The 17,208-nt window shown below is 39.5% G+C and overlaps 1 protein-coding gene across 4 annotated transcripts in view; it reads left to right on the top strand.

The window, feature by feature from the left end:
* The first annotated feature begins 1,073 nt into the window (after positions 1-1,073).
* The window catches only part of DYNC2LI1 (dynein cytoplasmic 2 light intermediate chain 1), a 38,093-nt gene continuing 21,958 nt past the window's right edge, over positions 1,074-17,208 (top strand). For 2 of the 4 annotated variants that reach the window (XM_086327220.1, XM_086327221.1), the window contains exons 1-4: positions 1,074-1,173; positions 2,942-3,059; positions 13,758-13,792; positions 14,998-15,067. In XM_086327220.1, coding sequence (XP_086183346.1) covers positions 1,166-1,173; positions 2,942-3,059; positions 13,758-13,792; positions 14,998-15,067 — 231 coding nt within the window. In that variant the 5' untranslated portion in view covers positions 1,074-1,165. Of the gene's footprint in view, positions 1,174-2,941; positions 3,060-3,827; positions 4,024-13,757; positions 13,793-14,997; positions 15,068-17,208 lie in introns of all 4 variants that reach the window. The other 2 variants (XM_086327222.1, XM_086327223.1) reach the window with 2 other exon arrangements.

The following is a 17,208-nucleotide window of genomic DNA, read 5'->3' as shown; positions in this document are numbered from 1 at the left end:
ATGTTTCAGACACACTGTAAGTTATGTTTTACATATATTTATCTCATTTAAAAGTCATAATTTTTTTTCCTGCTTTACCGGATTGGAAGCAAAGTCTCAGAGAAATTGAGTAATTTATCCCTAGTGGCAACTTAATGTGGCTGAGTCAGGACTTCAAACTATCTTACTCCAAAATTCATATTCTTGAACATCACGCAATAGAGACTAAGCAAATGACAGAACTGTAGAGGGAAATTTCTCCTTCCAACAGTCAGCATTCGAGACAGATTTAGGCCTCGTCACTTGTTCTTATGTAAATCGTACCTCTCTGCAATAGTTTATATCTTTGGCTTCCTTTAATTAGTTTGTGTGTCATATAGCAATGTTAATAACTCAGAGTTTGTTATTAACTTGGATATAAGTAAATGAAGTATTACAGAGATGCATTTGCTTTACTAACTTATTCATAAACAATGTGCTGGGCTTCCCTGGTGCTCAGATGGTAAAGAATCCACCTGCCATGTAGGAGGCCTGGGTTTGATCCCTGAGTCAGGAAGATCCCGTGGAGAAGGGAATAGCTACCCATTCCAGTTTTCTTGCCTGGAGAATTCCATGGACAGAGGAGGCTGGCAGGCTAGAGTCCGTGGGGTCGCAAAGAGTCCAACACGACTAAGCGACTAATATTTTCTCTCACTTTCAAACGATGTACTATTCTACAAAATCTGAAACAACCAAACAAACAGAAGGCTGGAAAATACTAAAATCTTTGTCTCTAGTAAATCACTAGAAAACAGCTCAGGAGATTGTTTCTTCCTCCACTCCCAAATCACTGTTATTGGGGAGAGAAAAGTAATTAAAGACAGAGACCCCGGCATATAAATAGTCGGTACTCAGGAGAATAGTTTTTAAATAAAAGAACATTTTCGGCCCAGAGTTTTTTAAGTCCCAGATTTACTGCCACGAGTCTCCTCTCCCATCCAAAACGGCTGAAGCTGAGACGAGACAAGAACGCTGAAAACTACCTTTCCCATGATGCCTCTACCCTGCACGCAACCCATGATTGTGACGTAGCTACCATGGCAACGCAATACCCTGCTTCAATCCGGCCTCTCTCCGAGTTCGCCGTGCGGCTGATTGTAGGCTGGGCCTCACGCGGCGACCAGGACACTGGGGCGGCCAAGCCACGATGCCCAGGTATCCCTGCAACCCTGCTTGGGCCTGGTTTATGCAACCCTCGAGAGCCTCCCTTCTTTCTCAACTCAGCCTGGATGGGGTGGAGGCGGGGAGCGGCGGTGGAGGGAGAGGCCGCTGCCAGTACATGTGGGGAGAGGAGTTACAGCGAGTCCCATTGTAGGGTTGTCCTGTTTGCAGTTCCTGTCTGGTTGGTCAAGGTACTATCCTTGAGAGTATGGATTCTGCCAAAAGCAAGTAGAAAAGTTCCAGAGGTGGAAAAGTTAAGAGATGTTGAAAGATGATTCAACTTTAATCATTGTTTAATGTTTAATCAAGAGTTTTTGGGGGGGCCGGGAATATTCTAGGAACAGGATTTCAGGCGGTGAGCCAGACCACAAACCCACTTCCTCAGGGACCTCCTGTCCGGGTGCAGGGGTTTACGACAAAGATAAAAGAGGGGAAACTAGTGAAGACACTGAAAAATGTAAGGTCACATTTTAAGGGGAGGGGGTGGGATTTTAATCACCTATCAGATACATTTTAACTCTTCTCTGATGTTTATTTTAGTTACTTGTTCTCAAGATCATGCCTAAAACTTCCCTGAACGACTTGTAAGGACATCAGGAGAGTAGGGTACTGGAGTCCATCACAGAGCGAGATTTCTGGGCTTTTTTTTTTCCCCCATCTCTGTTGAGTTTATGAACCTTAAGCTTCCCATCACGGTAAATGGTTACAACCCTCTTTCTCTTTACTGTTGGGAACTTCCAAAGGAGATAATCACATTATGAAGAAATGGGTGTAATTGAAGAGCAAACAGGCCCAGACTGAGTTCTTAGGGGCTCACCTGTGAAGTAAATGTGTGAATTTTAGTGCAGACCCCCCCTTTTCCTTTCCAGATTCTTGAAAAATAATAATTATAAACACTCACTAATTTTAGGTGATTATAATATAGGCCAGGCCCTAACCTAAATGAATTATCACATTTTACAATCATGGCAATCCTATGAAGTTGGTGTTGTTTTTTAGTCAGTAGTTAGACGAGAAGAAACAAAAGTGAGCCTGGGGACTAGCACAGAAATGTGAGTATATTAGGTGCTCAATAAATATTTCTTGAATGAAGGATCCAGAGAGGTTAGGTAATTTACTCAAGTTGGCATACTCTATGCAGAAAGTAGTAGATTCAGGTGGATAAAACATGAAATCTTACTCATATTTTTTAGTTCAGTACTCCATAATTTATTTAGGCTTTACTTAAAAAAAAAAATCTTATCTGTGTAGAGAGGTGAATGAAAGGATGATTTTCAAAAGGAATTTTAGGTGATTTTCTCCCTTCTTTATATTTTAAAAAAGGAATCTGGAGCCAAAAAATGTATAATTTTAAAAAACTAAAACTATTTCAGGTAGCAGAGGTTATGTGGTAAACTGGTTTTACATGTTTCCGCCTTTTCCTAGATGGTGGTGGTTTTCCAGTTGTATGTTTCCAAAAGGCATTGAACCTTCATGCATGTCTGAGAAGCTAACACATATAGCTTTCAGCCCTGGCCGGGAGTCCCCAAATAAGACAACTTCAGATCTTGGCAATAAAGGCTCTGTTTATCATTTCTTCTTCCATCTAGTACACAGAAAATGACTAATCCTGCAAAGTTTTACCAGCTCATTGTCCTCCCCCACAAATGATATTGATTTGTTTTATAAATCTGATTAAAATGAAATTTCTCTGGGCTGGAAAGAAACTTTTGTAAGGATTCTTTTTGTTTTTCTGAATTTTGGTTATCTTTCTCTCACATAGTGAAACTCTCTGGGAAATTGCAAAAGCTGAAGTGGAAAAACGGGGAAGTAGTGAAAATGAAGGTGATGGAGCTGAAATTGGAGAAAAGTCTGTTTTCTTCATTGGCAGTAAAAATGGGGTAATGCATTTTTTCGTACTTTTTTCACCACAAGCATTGTGATGATTTAATAGCCAATGGTAACATTTATTTTATTACTTTGGTAAAAATTTAGGTATTTCAACTCTTTAACCAGATGACCAAGCTCCAGCCTGCTGGTTACTTTAAATCTGGTTGGGCCCTGCTCATGGAAGGATGGGAACTAACACACCCAACCTGCCTTTTCTTGTCAAGTGGTGTCCTGACCTGGGCCACAGGAGCCCAGAGGAAGGGGTACTTGTTTCTGACTAGACAGCCCAGAGGAGTCATCTTTTCCCAGTTTGCACAAAAGCACCGTAAATACTATTCTAATGGTCATATTTATAGATAACTTGTATAGCTAAAACAAGCATATATAAAAAACATGAACCATATAGAGTATAATACATTTACTTTCACTTATCTTAAACTAGTGTCACAGAAATGGAAAGAACCCTGAAAATAGTCTGGTCTTCTGCAATAGGGATTCTTACCCTGGGATCCATGGAATTACTTTTTGGGGTCCATGAGCTCCCTAGAAATGTATGCAGAATTGTGTGTGTGCACTGGTGTTTTTTTATGGGGAATTAGGTTTCCCCAGGGTTCTAGTACCTTATCAAAAGGTTGAGAGCCATTCCAGACAGTGGTTGTATAGTCTAGGTTTGAATATTTCCAACGATGGGGATGCTGTCTTTCACAAGGCAGCCTGTCTTAGGGAACCTCTCACTGATCTTTCACTTTGGAGGAAGCAAGCTGCCATGTCGTGTGCAGGTGCAGTCCACGTGGCAAAGAACTGAAGCCTGTGGCCAAGAGCCAGCAAGGAACTGATTGCCTCTTGCCAGCAACCATGTTAAGGAGCTTGGAAAATGATTCTCCAGTTCAGCTGAGCCAAGAGATAACTTTTGTCCCAAATGACGTCTTGACTACAACTTTATGAAAATTCTTAAGCCAGAGCCATCCAACTAAGGTACTCTCAGATTCCAGACTCTGAGAAACTGGGTGAAATAATGGCTGTTGTTTTAAAACTTGATAAGTTTGGGAGTAATTTACTATGTAGCAATAGATAACTAACGCACATAAAAGCTACAGGAAATTCCCTGGCAGTCCAGTGGTTGCGACTTTCTGCTTTCCCTGCCAACAGGATGAGTTAATCCCTAGTCTGGAAATTGGCATCCTGCAGTCCGCATGGCTATGGCCAAAAAAAAAAAAAAGGTACATATAAAGACTAAGCAAGTGAAAAACAAAGAAGTTTTAAACTTTGGGGAAAAGTTATTTGAGAAAGGAAAAAAGTATACTTCTGCACTTGGCATGGCAGAAAAATAAAATACACTTAACATTTTTTTTTTAAGATTATCCAAAAGATTATCCAATGGTGTGTAAAGCAAAATAACAAGCCTCTGTACACAGTTCAGAATCTCTCCTCAAAGCCACCATTTTCATATCTTTTACTGTTTCTTCTATAATTGTACTTCTTTACTTCTGAATAATGTGCTTATGGGCTATTTCCATAAACACAATGTTAGACATTACCTGTTGAGTCTCTGATAGCAGACTATTTACTTCCACATCTCTCACACTTGCACTTCTAGTAATGTTGTAGTTATCATTTTGAGCTAAATCAGTATTTAGGGTTAACTTAAGTATCCCTTTCACAAGTAGCTGTATGGCTACTGTCCCTCCCTAACCTTGGGGATTCCCTTTGCATCTTTGTGTTGGAGCTCCAGTTCCTGGATCCTGTGTCTTCTTTTTTCTTGGTTTACTCAAATATGTCTTTGTGGAGTATGTTCTTTTGTAGTTTTCTGGGAAAGTATACATGGGAAGTAAAATTTTTGAGACCTTGCACATCTGAAATATCTTTGTTTCACCCTGACTTTGGATTGAAAGTTTATCTAGGTATAGAATTCTGGGTTGGAATGAGTCACTTAACCTCTAACCCTAGTTTCTGTGTGAGTCTGTTATTATCTCTTTTAGGAGTGACTGAAAATTCAAACTGAGTTAGACACTATCTTGAACAGTTGGTATCCCCTACGCATTGTACTTGATCCGTACTACTCTTGTGATGTGTGCCGTTAGATACCATATGGTCAGGCTGCAATCTCCAGTATACTGTCACAAGTTTCATGTGTTCATTTATTTTCATCCAAATGCATTTGTTTATGCTGTCACCCGCTGCATATTTGTCAGTTACCATACAAATACACAAAGTGTGCTGCGGTTTTCCTCCTCTTTTTGTTCTTTACAGTGATATATTGCACTCACTCATGCCACAGGCTTTGGTAATATATATGAGGTCATTTTGGTTTTTTGTGATGATATTGTACTTATTATTACTTGCACAGTTTTGCATCTGTGGCTGTAATGTATTATTCTAAGGCCTTGTCTCAGCTGCTTTGTTCAGTGAATTACATGGACCCTCTTCCATAATTCTCTTAAATTTTTTTTCTTAATGGTATCTCCGTTTATCTGGACCTTTCTCTCTTGTTTTCTCTAATCTCATTTGATTGTCAAGTTTTTAGGCATGATCTTCTGATCCTCCTGACATATGTTTCACCTCTTATCAAGGTATAGTCATTTTGTGTAAACTATTATATACAGAATGGATCAACAAGATCCTACCGTATCACACAGGAACTATATTCAGTGTCCCATGATAAACCATAATGGAAAAGGAAAAAAATAAACGTCGCAGAAAAATTTTTTTCAAAGGGTTAATCATGCTAGTATTCTTAGACTGTGGCTCAGAAAACTTTATCACTGACTAGTCTTTCACTTCCCAGAGCTTATTTTCTCACCCTAAACCTCAATCTCTAGGTGGCAGGAAAGAGGAAAGGAAGCTATCTAGACCTCCATGTTTTTGCTTTTCCAGTTCTCCATTGTCTAAGATCTGGTTATCATCAGATCCTTTCCATGGTTCTGTAAGGGATAGAAAATAGTAGGCACACATCTTCTACACACATTTTATCAATTATGTTCCCCTTTTCTGCTGATCCTGAAGATGACAACTGATCCATAGCATTCCAGGAAAGTGTTGGCAGTTGAGATAAAATCTGTTTGTCATTTCTTCCTCTAGTAATGTCAGTTATCTCCACACAGATGAGCAGAAGTCAGCCAAAATCCATGGGTTGATGTGTGCACAGGTTTAGCAAACCCTTAAGATCAACAGAGAGATAATTTCACATAGAATACCACATTATATCTTTTGAGAAATTTAAGTATTGTGTACCATAAGGGGCGGAGAAGGCAATGGCATCCCACTCCAGTACTCTTGCCTGGAGAATCCCATGGACAGAGGAGCCTGGTAGGCTGAAGTCCATGGGGTCGCTAAGAGTCGGACATGACTGAGTGACTTCACTCTCACTTTTCACTTTCATGCATTGGAGAAGGAAATGGCAACCCACTCCAGTTTTCTTGCCTGGAGGATCCCAGGGACGGTGGAGCCTGGTGGGCTGCCGTCTATGGGGTCGCATAGGGTCGGACACGACTGAAGCAACTTAGCAGCAGCAGCAGCAGTACCATAAGGGGAAGTTAGTTAAGAAGAATGTTGACTATAACATTAATGTTCTCACTGAGACTTGATTGGAAAATACCCAGGTGAAAGAATTTTACATATAAAATAAGTTATTATTGTTTTTATCACCTAATATTAGGATAATTACATTTTGAAAATAATATTTAGACATTTTATGCAAACTCATGGTCATGGAACCATTGAGTTTGAAGTTAATGAGCTAAATTTATACTTAGCTAATACCATATTTCAACATTCAGAAAACTAAGATAATGGCATCTGATCCATGGCAAATAGATGGGGAAAAAGTGGAAGCAGTGACAGATTTTATTTTCTTGGGCTCCAAAATCACTACAGATGGTGACAGCAGCCATTGAAATTAAAAGACACTTGCTCCTTGGAAGGAAAGCTATGATAAACTTAACATATTAAAAAGCAAAGATGTCACTTTGCCTACAAAGGTCTGTATAGTCAAAGCTATGGTTTTTCCGATAGTTGTGAGAGTTGGACCATAAAGAATGCTGAGCACCAAAGAATTGATGCTTTCAAACTGTGGTACTGGAGAAGATCTTGAGAGTCCTATGTATGGCAAGGAGATCCAACCAGTCAATCCTAAAGGAAATCAACCCTGAATATTCATTGGAAGGACTGATGCTGAAGCTCCAATACTTTGCCCGTGTGATGTGAAGAGCCAGCTCAGGGAAAAGACCCTGATGCTGGGAAAGATTGAGGCCAGGAGGAAAAGAGGGCAACAGAGGATGAGATGGTTGGATGGCATCACAACTCGATGGACATGAGTTTGAGCAAACTCCAAGAGATAGTGAAGGACAGGGAAGCCTGGTACACTGCAGTCCATGGGGTCACAAGGTTGGACATGACTTAGCAACTGAACAACAATACCATATTTAGTGTGAATTGATCTAGGAAAAATTATAGTAGTAAATATAATTTAAAACATTTTAACTATATTTTTATTTCATAATTTGACAATATTAAGGTCTTCTACCTCAACTAAGTATAAAAGCCAGGATCCATTTAAATAAGTCAGCATCTAAGTCAATAAGGCATTATCTTAAATAATATTCATTTTTTAAATTCAGTTACTTCACTTTTAGGAATTTCATTTAAGGAATGATTGAATTGTGGTAGCTCAGATGGTAAAGAATCTGCCTGCAGTGCAGGAGATCAGGTTCAATCTCTGGGTCGGGAAGATCCCCTGGAGAAGGGAATAGCAGCCCACTCCAGTATTCTTGCCTGGAGAATTCCATGGAGAGGAGCCTGGTGGGCTACAGTCTGTGGGGTCACAAAGAGTCATTCATGACTGAGTGAACACACTCAATGATGTTTGTCACAGGGTTTCAAAGGGTTATTTATTGTTCTGGAAAATAAAGGGGAAGAGGACAGCATATCCATCAGAACACTTTAGTAGCAAGAGACCGTGTCCCACTCGCTGTAAGTTTCTGTTGTATAGCCAGGGATGCAAAAAGGGTTTGGAAGTAGCCATACAGAGCAGGAACAGATGTATCATATCTTCATGCAGCTCTGCTTGGATTACAAAGTTCTGGCCAGAGACACAGAACTGCTGGTGACACTGTCTAAAAAGGTCATGACTTGCAGATCCAAGATGCTGATATTCATCCTATTTGGGGTTTATATTACAGACCTTCCTTGACTTATGGTGGGCTTACATCCCCATAAATATTGTCAGTCAAAAAGTGCATTTAACACATCTGACCTAACCGACATTATAGCTTAGCCTACGTGCTTGTGTGCTAAGCCACTTCAGTCATGTCCAACTTTTGCAACCCCGTGGACTGTAGCCCACGAGGCTACTCTGTCCATGGGATTCTCCAGTCAAGAATACTGGAGTGAGTTGCCATGCCCTTCTCCAGGGAATCTTCCTGATAGCTTAGCCTGCTGCTGCTACTGCTGCTAAGTCGCTTCAGTCGTGTCTGACTCTGTGCAACCCCATAGACGGCAGCCCACGAGGCTCCCCCGTCCCTGGGATTCTCCAGGCAAGAACACTGGAGTGGGTTACCATTTCTTTCTCCAATGCATGAAAGTGAAAAGTGAAAGTGAAGTCACCGAGTCTTGTCCGACTCTTAGCGACCTCATGGACTGCAGCCCACCAGGCTCCTCCATCCATGGGATTTTCCAGGCAAGAGTGCTGGAGTGTGGTGCCATTGCCTTCCTTAAATGTGCTCAGAATATTTACGGCAGCCTACAGTTGAGCCAAGTTACCTAGCACACAGCCTATTTTATAATAAAGTGTTGAATATCTTGTGCAGTTAGTTTATTGCATAACATACTGAAAGTGAAAAACAATGGTTGTAAGTGTACTGCTTGTTCCCCTCATAATCGAGGGGCTGACTGGGAGCTGCAGCTCACTGCTGCTGCCCACCATCACAGGAAGAGTTCATTAGTACGTATCGCTAGCCCTGGAAAAGGACAGTTTCTACTGAGTGTATATCAATTTTGCACTTTCATGAAGTCAAAAAATCATAAATGGAACTATCCTAAGTTGGGGACTATCTTATTTTATGATATATATAATCTTACATGTATATAATAGAGATAGTTGTTGTATATATGATACTATTTTATTTTTGTGCTTCATGTGTCTACCTAAGGGCATGTTAAAGGCATGATAACAGAAGTTAGTCAGGAACTAACTTCTGTGTCAATGAGGCTACATCTTTACCAGGCGGCGTCAGTGCCCAGGTAGCCAGAGCACCCTTCTGTGTCTGCCGTGTGTCCCAGAAGGATACATGGACTTTGGAGGCCTCTCAGTAAAGCTGAAAAAAGTAAAGTTCTGAAAAAAGTGCTTAGAGAATGTGTTGTTTGTGCATGTGATTTTGGAAGTGGTACAGTTTCCAGTAGTGAAATGATTCAAGATAGAACCCCGAAAGTGACATGTGGCAGAAGTGGAGTGAAGGAAAGAGTCTCTGGAGGCAAAGGGCACCTGGAGGTCGGGGTCATAGGTGGGTTGCCCATGCCCATGTAGGGGTGAGGTGAACAAGACTAATGACAGTAGCTGAGAGGGGAAGGTAGACTGAGGAAGAGATAACCAAGAGGGTGGGCTGATACAAGCCTCTTAAGATTCCTGCAAGAGGAGAGAAGTAGAGTAGTTGCCTCTAGGTGGCACTGGAGAGCAGGGAGGGCCCTGAAGTGTGTGGGGGTGATGAAGAATAAATAGCCTTCTTTAATAGGACCACAGAGGAAGTGTTCAAGAGATAGTCATGTGTTAGTGCAGGCCAACAAACAGAGTTCTGAAGAAGAAGTTGAGGATTCAGGGCAGCTGGATTTTAGAAAGGAGGAGATTATTATGCCCGATGAAGGGGGATATGTAGAGGATTATGGAATTAGAGTTGCAAGGATGACAAGTCAGAGGGAGGCTGGACTTCTGCTGTGATGGATGTAACGGAAGGGAATGTGGGTTCATTCTGATAGTCACTCAGTGAACTTGTACTGTGTCAGTGCTTCTTGGACTCGGAAACCCAGGAGTCTGTGGATGCCTTCTCAAACGGCCACAGTTTACTAGTGAATTTTTAAAGTTTGGATTGTTATTTTAATGATAATCTAAAAGCTGATTTCAGTGCCCCGAGTTGAGTTTATTTTTATTTGAAATTCCACCAGGTACTCTTATACATTAATATGAAATTATAGTAAAAATAATTTAAATCACTGCTGTGGAACCATGAGAATTTGAGAAGATTGGCTAGATATTCTCTAAGATTCCTACTTCTAAAATACAGTAATTCTGTATACTTTCCTGCACATTGAATACATTTATTTTTAGGTGTCATAGTCCTCATTATTTAAAAAAGTTAAAAATACACTACACGTGATACATGTAAAGTGTAGGATAATTAGAAAATCCTTATTTTCTTTAGAAAATAAATTACCTTTAAAGTTATCACCTGAAAACATTCACAGTTGACATGTGATGTCTCTCTGGATTTCTGTTTGTTTCTCTATCTGTGTGTGTGTGTATATGCATCTCAAGGAAGAGATGATTTTTAACTGAAAATAGGGTCATGGTAATCTATTATGCATGTCTTATCGTGTCAATGTGTCTCAGTTCAATTCAGTTCAGTTCAGTCGCTCAGTTGTGTCCGAGTCTTCACGACCTCATGGACCACAGCATGCCAGACTTCCCTCTCCATCACCAACTCCTGGAGTTTACTCAAACTCATCTCCATTGAGTTGGTGATGCCATCCAACCATCTCATCCTCTGTTGTCCCCTTCTCCTCCTGCTTTCAATCTTTCCCAGCATCAGGGTCTTTTCAGATAAGTCAGTTCTTTGCATCAGGTGGCCAAAGTATTGGAGTTTCAGCTTCAACATCATTCCTTCCAATGAACAGTCAGAACTGATTGCCTTTAGGGTGGACTGGTTGATCTCCTTGCAGTCCAAGGGACTCTCAAGAGTCTTCTCCAACACCACAGTTCAAAGCCATCAATTCTTCGGCACTCAGCTTTCCTTATAGTCCAACTCTCACATCCATACATGACCACTGGAAAAACAGTAGCCTTGACTAGACAGACCTTTGTTGGCAAAGTAATGTCTCTGCTTTTTAATATGCTGTGTAGGTTGGTCATAACTTTTCTTCCAAGGAGCAAGCATCTTTTAATTTCATGGCTGCAGTCACCATCTGCAGTGATTTTGGAGCCCAGAAAAATAAAGGCTGACACTGTTTCCACTGTTTCCCCATCTATTCGCCATGAAGTGATAGAACCAGATGCCACGATCATCGTTTTCTGAATGTTGAGCTTTAAGCCAACTTTTTCACTCTCCCCTTTCACTTTCATCAAGAGGCTTTTGAGTTCCTCTTCACTTTCTGCCATAAGGGTGGTGTCATCTGCATATCTGAGGCTATTGATATTTCTCCTGGCAATCTTGATTCCAGCTTGTACTTCATCCAGCCCAGCGTTTCTCATGATGTACTCTGCATATAAGTTAAATGAGCAGGGTGACAATATACAGCCTTGACATACTCCTTTTTCTATTTGGAACCAGTCTGTTGTTCCATGTCCAGTTCTAACTGTTGCTTCCTGACCTGCATACAGATTTCTCAAGAGACAGGTCAGGTGGTCTGGTATTCCCATCTCTTTCAGAATTTTCCACAGTTTCTTGTGATCCACACAGTCAAAGGCTTTGGCATAGTCAATAAAGCAGAAATAGATGTTTTTCTGGAACTCTCTTGCTTTTTCCATGATCCAGCGGATGTTGGCAATTTGATCTCTGGTTCCTCTGCCTTTTCTAAAACCAGCTTGAACATCAGGAAGTTCACGGCTCATGTATTGCTGGAGCCTGGCTTGGAGAATTTTGAGCATTACTTTACTAGCGTGTGAGATGAGTGCAATCGTGCAGTAGTTTGAGCATTCTTTGGCATTTCCTTTCTTTGGGTTTGGAATGAAAACTGACCTTTTCCAGTCCTGTGGCCCCTGCTGAGTTTTCCAAATGTGCTGGCATATTGAGTGCAGCACTTTCACAGCATCATCTTTTAGGATTTGAAATAGCTCAACTGGAATTCCATCACCTCCACTAGCTTTGTTCATAGTGATGCTTCCTAAGGCCCATTTGACTTCACATTCCAGGATGTCTGGCTCTAGGTGAGTGATCACACCATCGTGATTATCTGGGTCATGAAGATCTTTTCTGTACAGTTCTTCTGTGTATTCTTGCCACCTCTTAATATCTTCTGCTTCTTTTAGGTCCATACCATTTCTGTCCTTTATTGAGCCCATCTTTGCATGAAATGTTCCCTTGGTATTTCTAATTTTCTTGAAGAGAGCTCTAGTCTTCCCCATTTTATTGTTTTCGTCTGTTTCTTTATATTGATCACTGAGAAAGGCTTTCTTATCTCTCCATGCTATTCTTTGGAACTCTGCATTCAAATGGGTATATCTTTCCTTTGCTTCTCTTCACAGCTATTTGTAAGGCCTCCTCAGACAGCCATTTTGCTTTTTTGCATTTCTTTTTCTTGGGGATGGTCTTGATCCCTGTCTCCTGTACAATGTCACAAACTTCCATCCATAGTTCATCAGGCACTCTATCTATCAGATCTAGGCCCTTAAATCTATTTCTCACTTCCCCTGTATAATCGTTAAGGGATTTGATTTAGGTCAGTATGTCTATTCCTACATTATACCTGTGATCTGCGTGTTATTCATTATATTGATGGTCATAATTTAGTCAGTCCCCTATTTGGAAAATTTAGATTGTTTCTGATCTTTCACTTTGATATAACACCTACCAATAAGTATCTTTCAATTATGTATTTTAGTGCTATTCCAATGATTTATTTATAAATCTTACTACCAAAAAAGTCATTCAGTTTAATCATAGCCCAGATGTAATTTGGAGTCACAATTTATCTTTTTGGGGGTAAGTATTGTAGGTTCCTTGGCTTTAAAAAACACATATATAGTGAAATAATCTGTGTTTTTGGTAGTCCAGAGTTTTCTAAACTGCTTTCTTTGAATCCTAAAGGTCTCCTCTGGTAAACTTTCCCTGATGCTCTTTTATTTATATTCCTGTAAAAGATTGTCTTAAAAAAGTAAAGCTTCACTGTTTAAAAAAAAAACAGTGACTTAAACCACTAGATCAGTCCCTGGCTCAGATGTGAGGTTAAGTTTCATGATTAGTGGCTGACATGGGACCAGAACCTCTATTTCCTGACTCCTAAAAAGAAATTTAAAGTACATCTTCTAGAAATAAGACAAACCAAAAAAAGTATTCTAACCGGTATCTGGATTGCTTACTTGGAATATGTCTTCAACATGTCCTATATTTGTGTGTTATCCTTTTTTATTTCCACTTCAACAAATTGGAATTAAAACATTTTAGAAGACACTAGTCATCAGCTTAACCAGTAATTAGCATTAACGAGTAGAGAGAAAATTTAAGACAGCTGCCAAGTTGACCACTAAAATGAGGTTTGATTTTCTAGTATTTGTCATCTCTGGTACTTTATAATTATAATAATAGCAGTGTAGTTACACTCTGATGGAAAGTTGACAGTTAACTTTTTCCACTTATCAAACTTAGGAGCAATTCTGAAAGTTTCTAGTTTCCAGGTAATTTATCATTCAAGTGATTAAAAGCTATTTTGGGCCACAATTATGAACAATAATAAAATTTTACATGTGGATGACATTAACACAGTATTCTTTCTTTTTGAATTTCTAGGGAAAGACTACTATTATTCTAAGGTGTCTTGACAGGTAAGTGTTATATTAAACTTTAGAATACATTTTTGCTTATTCTTATTTTAAGGCTGCTGCTGCTAAGTCGCTTCAGTCATGTCCGACTCTGTGCGACCCCATAGACGGCAGCCCACCAGGCTCCCCTGTCCCTGGGATTCTCCAGGCAAGAACACTGGAGTGGGTTGCCATTTCCTTCTCCAATGCATGAAAGTGAAAAGTGAAAGTGAAGTCGCTCAGTCGTGTCCTACTCTTAGCGACCCCATGGACTGCAGCCCACCAGGCTCCTCCGTCCATGGGATTTGCAAGTTAGAATATAAAAGACATATTTCCATTTTGTGACCTAAACAAAATATTCTAATTCTTATGAATCCATATTATGGCTTTTACAGTCTTCCTTTAAAGATGAAACCAACAATAAGCAGAAAAAAATTGTATAGGATTAATAATGGATTTCCTTATTTGAGGGAAGAAATTAGCATAATTACTCAATCTGTAAAAGCTAGTACTTACTTGTTTTGGCTATGCTAGTCTGTATTTAAACTTTTTAATTTTATCTAGTTCATGATCGTTTGAACATTATAATCTTTGAATTGCTCATGGGTATGCTTCTGAAGCACATTATTGGTCATCAAACTGTACATGTTGCCATTTGTTTTATGTACTTCTTAGCCTTCTTTACCATGGAAGCATGCCAGCAGGTTACAGTACATGTTTCAGGAAGTTTTGGTAAGGAAAGTCTTGTTGGTTTGCAGCTCTCATTAGCTAAATGATGCCCAGGTTTGAGCTATGATTTCGGTTGAGAACTGTATAAAAAATCTTTTATTGACGTCTCCATTAAATTGAAAGTCATTACGTTCCCAGCTCCTCACATTGAGGCTGAGCATAAACCTATTCTCTTTGCTTCCCACGTGGCCTGGATGCAGAGAGCGTATGCCCTGACGCAGCCACCAACACGGCCAGCTCCTTCTCTGCTCCCCGAATGGTGTCACTAGGCGCTGCCACTAAACGCAAGTGCCATTCCTCACCTCTGCAGTTGCTACTGAAGTCTGTTAAGATGCTTTTTTGAAGGCTTATTTAATTTTTGTATAAATTCTTAATCATTTTTATCTCAATGTGTTACACACAGCGTAACTTCTCTGCTAATAAAGTTCTTAAGAAGCAAAAATAAGGTAAGATGATAGCTTAAGAAAATGATGGTAATAATACTTGTCTTCACTGTACAGGGATGAGCCACCAAAACCAACCTTAGCTTTGGAATATACGTACGGAAGAAGAACAAAAGGACATAACATAGTGAGTGTCTTTTTGGTGATGTTCTTCTACACGTGTATGGAGAAGTAAGGATGCTGACATTGTTCTACATTTTCCATCTTTTCCACAATCAATAAACACATCCAGGAGTATACTTCCTAGCTATGTAATACTTTTAAAGTCAAATGCAACTGAGCACAGAGGAAGCCACCCAAACTGTGAAAATATTTCGGCCTTCTCATTTGTTATGTCTTAAGATGCTTGAATAGGATTACTCTGTAACTTCAGTGTACAGGCTTTGGGCACATTTTCTCCTTTCAAATGAGAATAACATTGTGAGTTATCTTGTCTCCTGAAAAAATCTGCTAAAAATATACATTTGACCTGTTGGATATTTATGAAAATATACTACTTAAAATCCAAATTATTAGCATTTTTACAAATACATCTTAAAATTGGTAATCCTATTTGAGACCACAGGCCCTAACTGGCCATAATCCTATTTTCACTTGTGTTAGTTTATCTATAGAGGATAGTTAGAAATTGTTCAGGATAGAGGGAGAACTTATAGTGTATATTAGGAGAATAAAAAATTCTAAGTAGAATTCTCTTTTGGTGTTCCCATAAGGAAGAGGTCATTTCTTAAAGTTAGGTGTATGGAGAACAATCTAGAATAAAGAAGGTCCCATAACTCCCATAACACAGGCAAATTTTTATAGGTTGATCCAGTCTAAGTGTTTGATCATTAGACAGTGTATAGAGAGTTTAAATGGTCTGTTGCTGCTTCCTGGATTCACCAGTGCAACTTGGTTATTAAAACCATGAAATTGAAAAGAAAAAACAATATATTGAGATGTGGGAGAACTTTGTTTTTGTGAATCAAAACAAAGTGAATAAATCAAATCAATTCAAATAAAATCAAAACAATTGTGAATACATTTTTGCATGGGTGATAAGCCTAGAAATACCTCACCCTCGTTGTGGGAGACTCTGAGTCAACTTTCATAAGCTTAACTTTTGAGAAAAGCTCTAAAAGCTTTTCTTCATCCAGTTGTGAATCAAGGGAGATTGTCCACTGAAAACTTATTTCTCCCCCCAAACATTAGAGATTCAAATACCAACTGCAAAACAGTTTCAATGGTTGAGATGATAACCTGTCAAAAAGCAAAATATATTTATCTAAAACTGCTGTAATGACCATTTGCCTCTTCCAAGTTCATGGTATTGGGTACATGAAAACTCATGTGGTTTGTTTTTCACCTGCTTGTTTCTGCTAAACTTTATGCTCTCAAGTTGGGCTTTTCTGTATTCATTCTAGAAGATTCATATCTTTCTCAGATTGAAGGTCTCCTAAGAGTTCTAAATGGAAGAACTTTATCAGCTCCTCACACAATCATATCTTGAAGGCTCTCAGTATCTGGCCGGAAGGAGAAATGCCATCAGCTAGCCAGCAATCTAGGACAGTTGTCATGGAATAGATGGTCTTTTTTCCAAGCTACTGGACTACTGCCCAGCCCTTTTAGTCCTCCTATAGTTTGAATTCTCTGAAAAGGGAAGCAGTTGCAGAGAGTCCGTGTCCCCCACCTACCGCTTGTATTGCCAGTGCCAGCCTGTCACTGTCCCCAGGGATGTCAGGCCCAGACCAGCTGCTTATACTTCTGCCCAGTCGATCCTGATCTGCAGGTTGGACTCCTGTCTGTTCTCCCCGTTTCCTCTGGTCTTGTCTTTATGTCTGATTTATTGTGTGAGCTTCTGTCTTCTCCCTCAATTAGGATGTTTTCCCGTTCAGTTGTTTTATTTCTACCTAAAATTATAACTTTTTTCACAAAGATAATTCCAAATGTGTTCAATTTGTTAATTTTATTTCTAATGTGAGTGTTTGCTACCTGTGATATTTATAGAGTTGGGGTGCTGTTTAATGTCTTCTATTAAATTAGGGTAGAATCAGGGCATTTAGTACCCGTGTATATTCTTAATGTTTCATCTTTGTTCTTTGGAATAGATGTTTTAGTGTATTTTGAGGGATGGGATCAATAAAGGAGAAAATTTTGACTGCCATAAATGGTCTTGAGGACTGTAATATCTTGTATCCATAATTATTACTAGCTGGTGCTAATGAACTATAAGAACTATTTAAAATGTAAAAACATCAAAGAATATTAATATGAAAAAACCTGTTTTTT

This window comes from Bos grunniens, chromosome 11, assembly GCF_055505025.1.
Source record: "Bos grunniens cultivar Pamir isolate PY7600 chromosome 11, Bosgru_T2T1.0, whole genome shotgun sequence".
Classification (NCBI taxonomy): Eukaryota; Metazoa; Chordata; class Mammalia; order Artiodactyla; family Bovidae; genus Bos; species Bos grunniens.
Note: the sequence above shows the minus strand (reverse complement) of the source record. Positions and strands in the feature narration are given on the sequence as shown.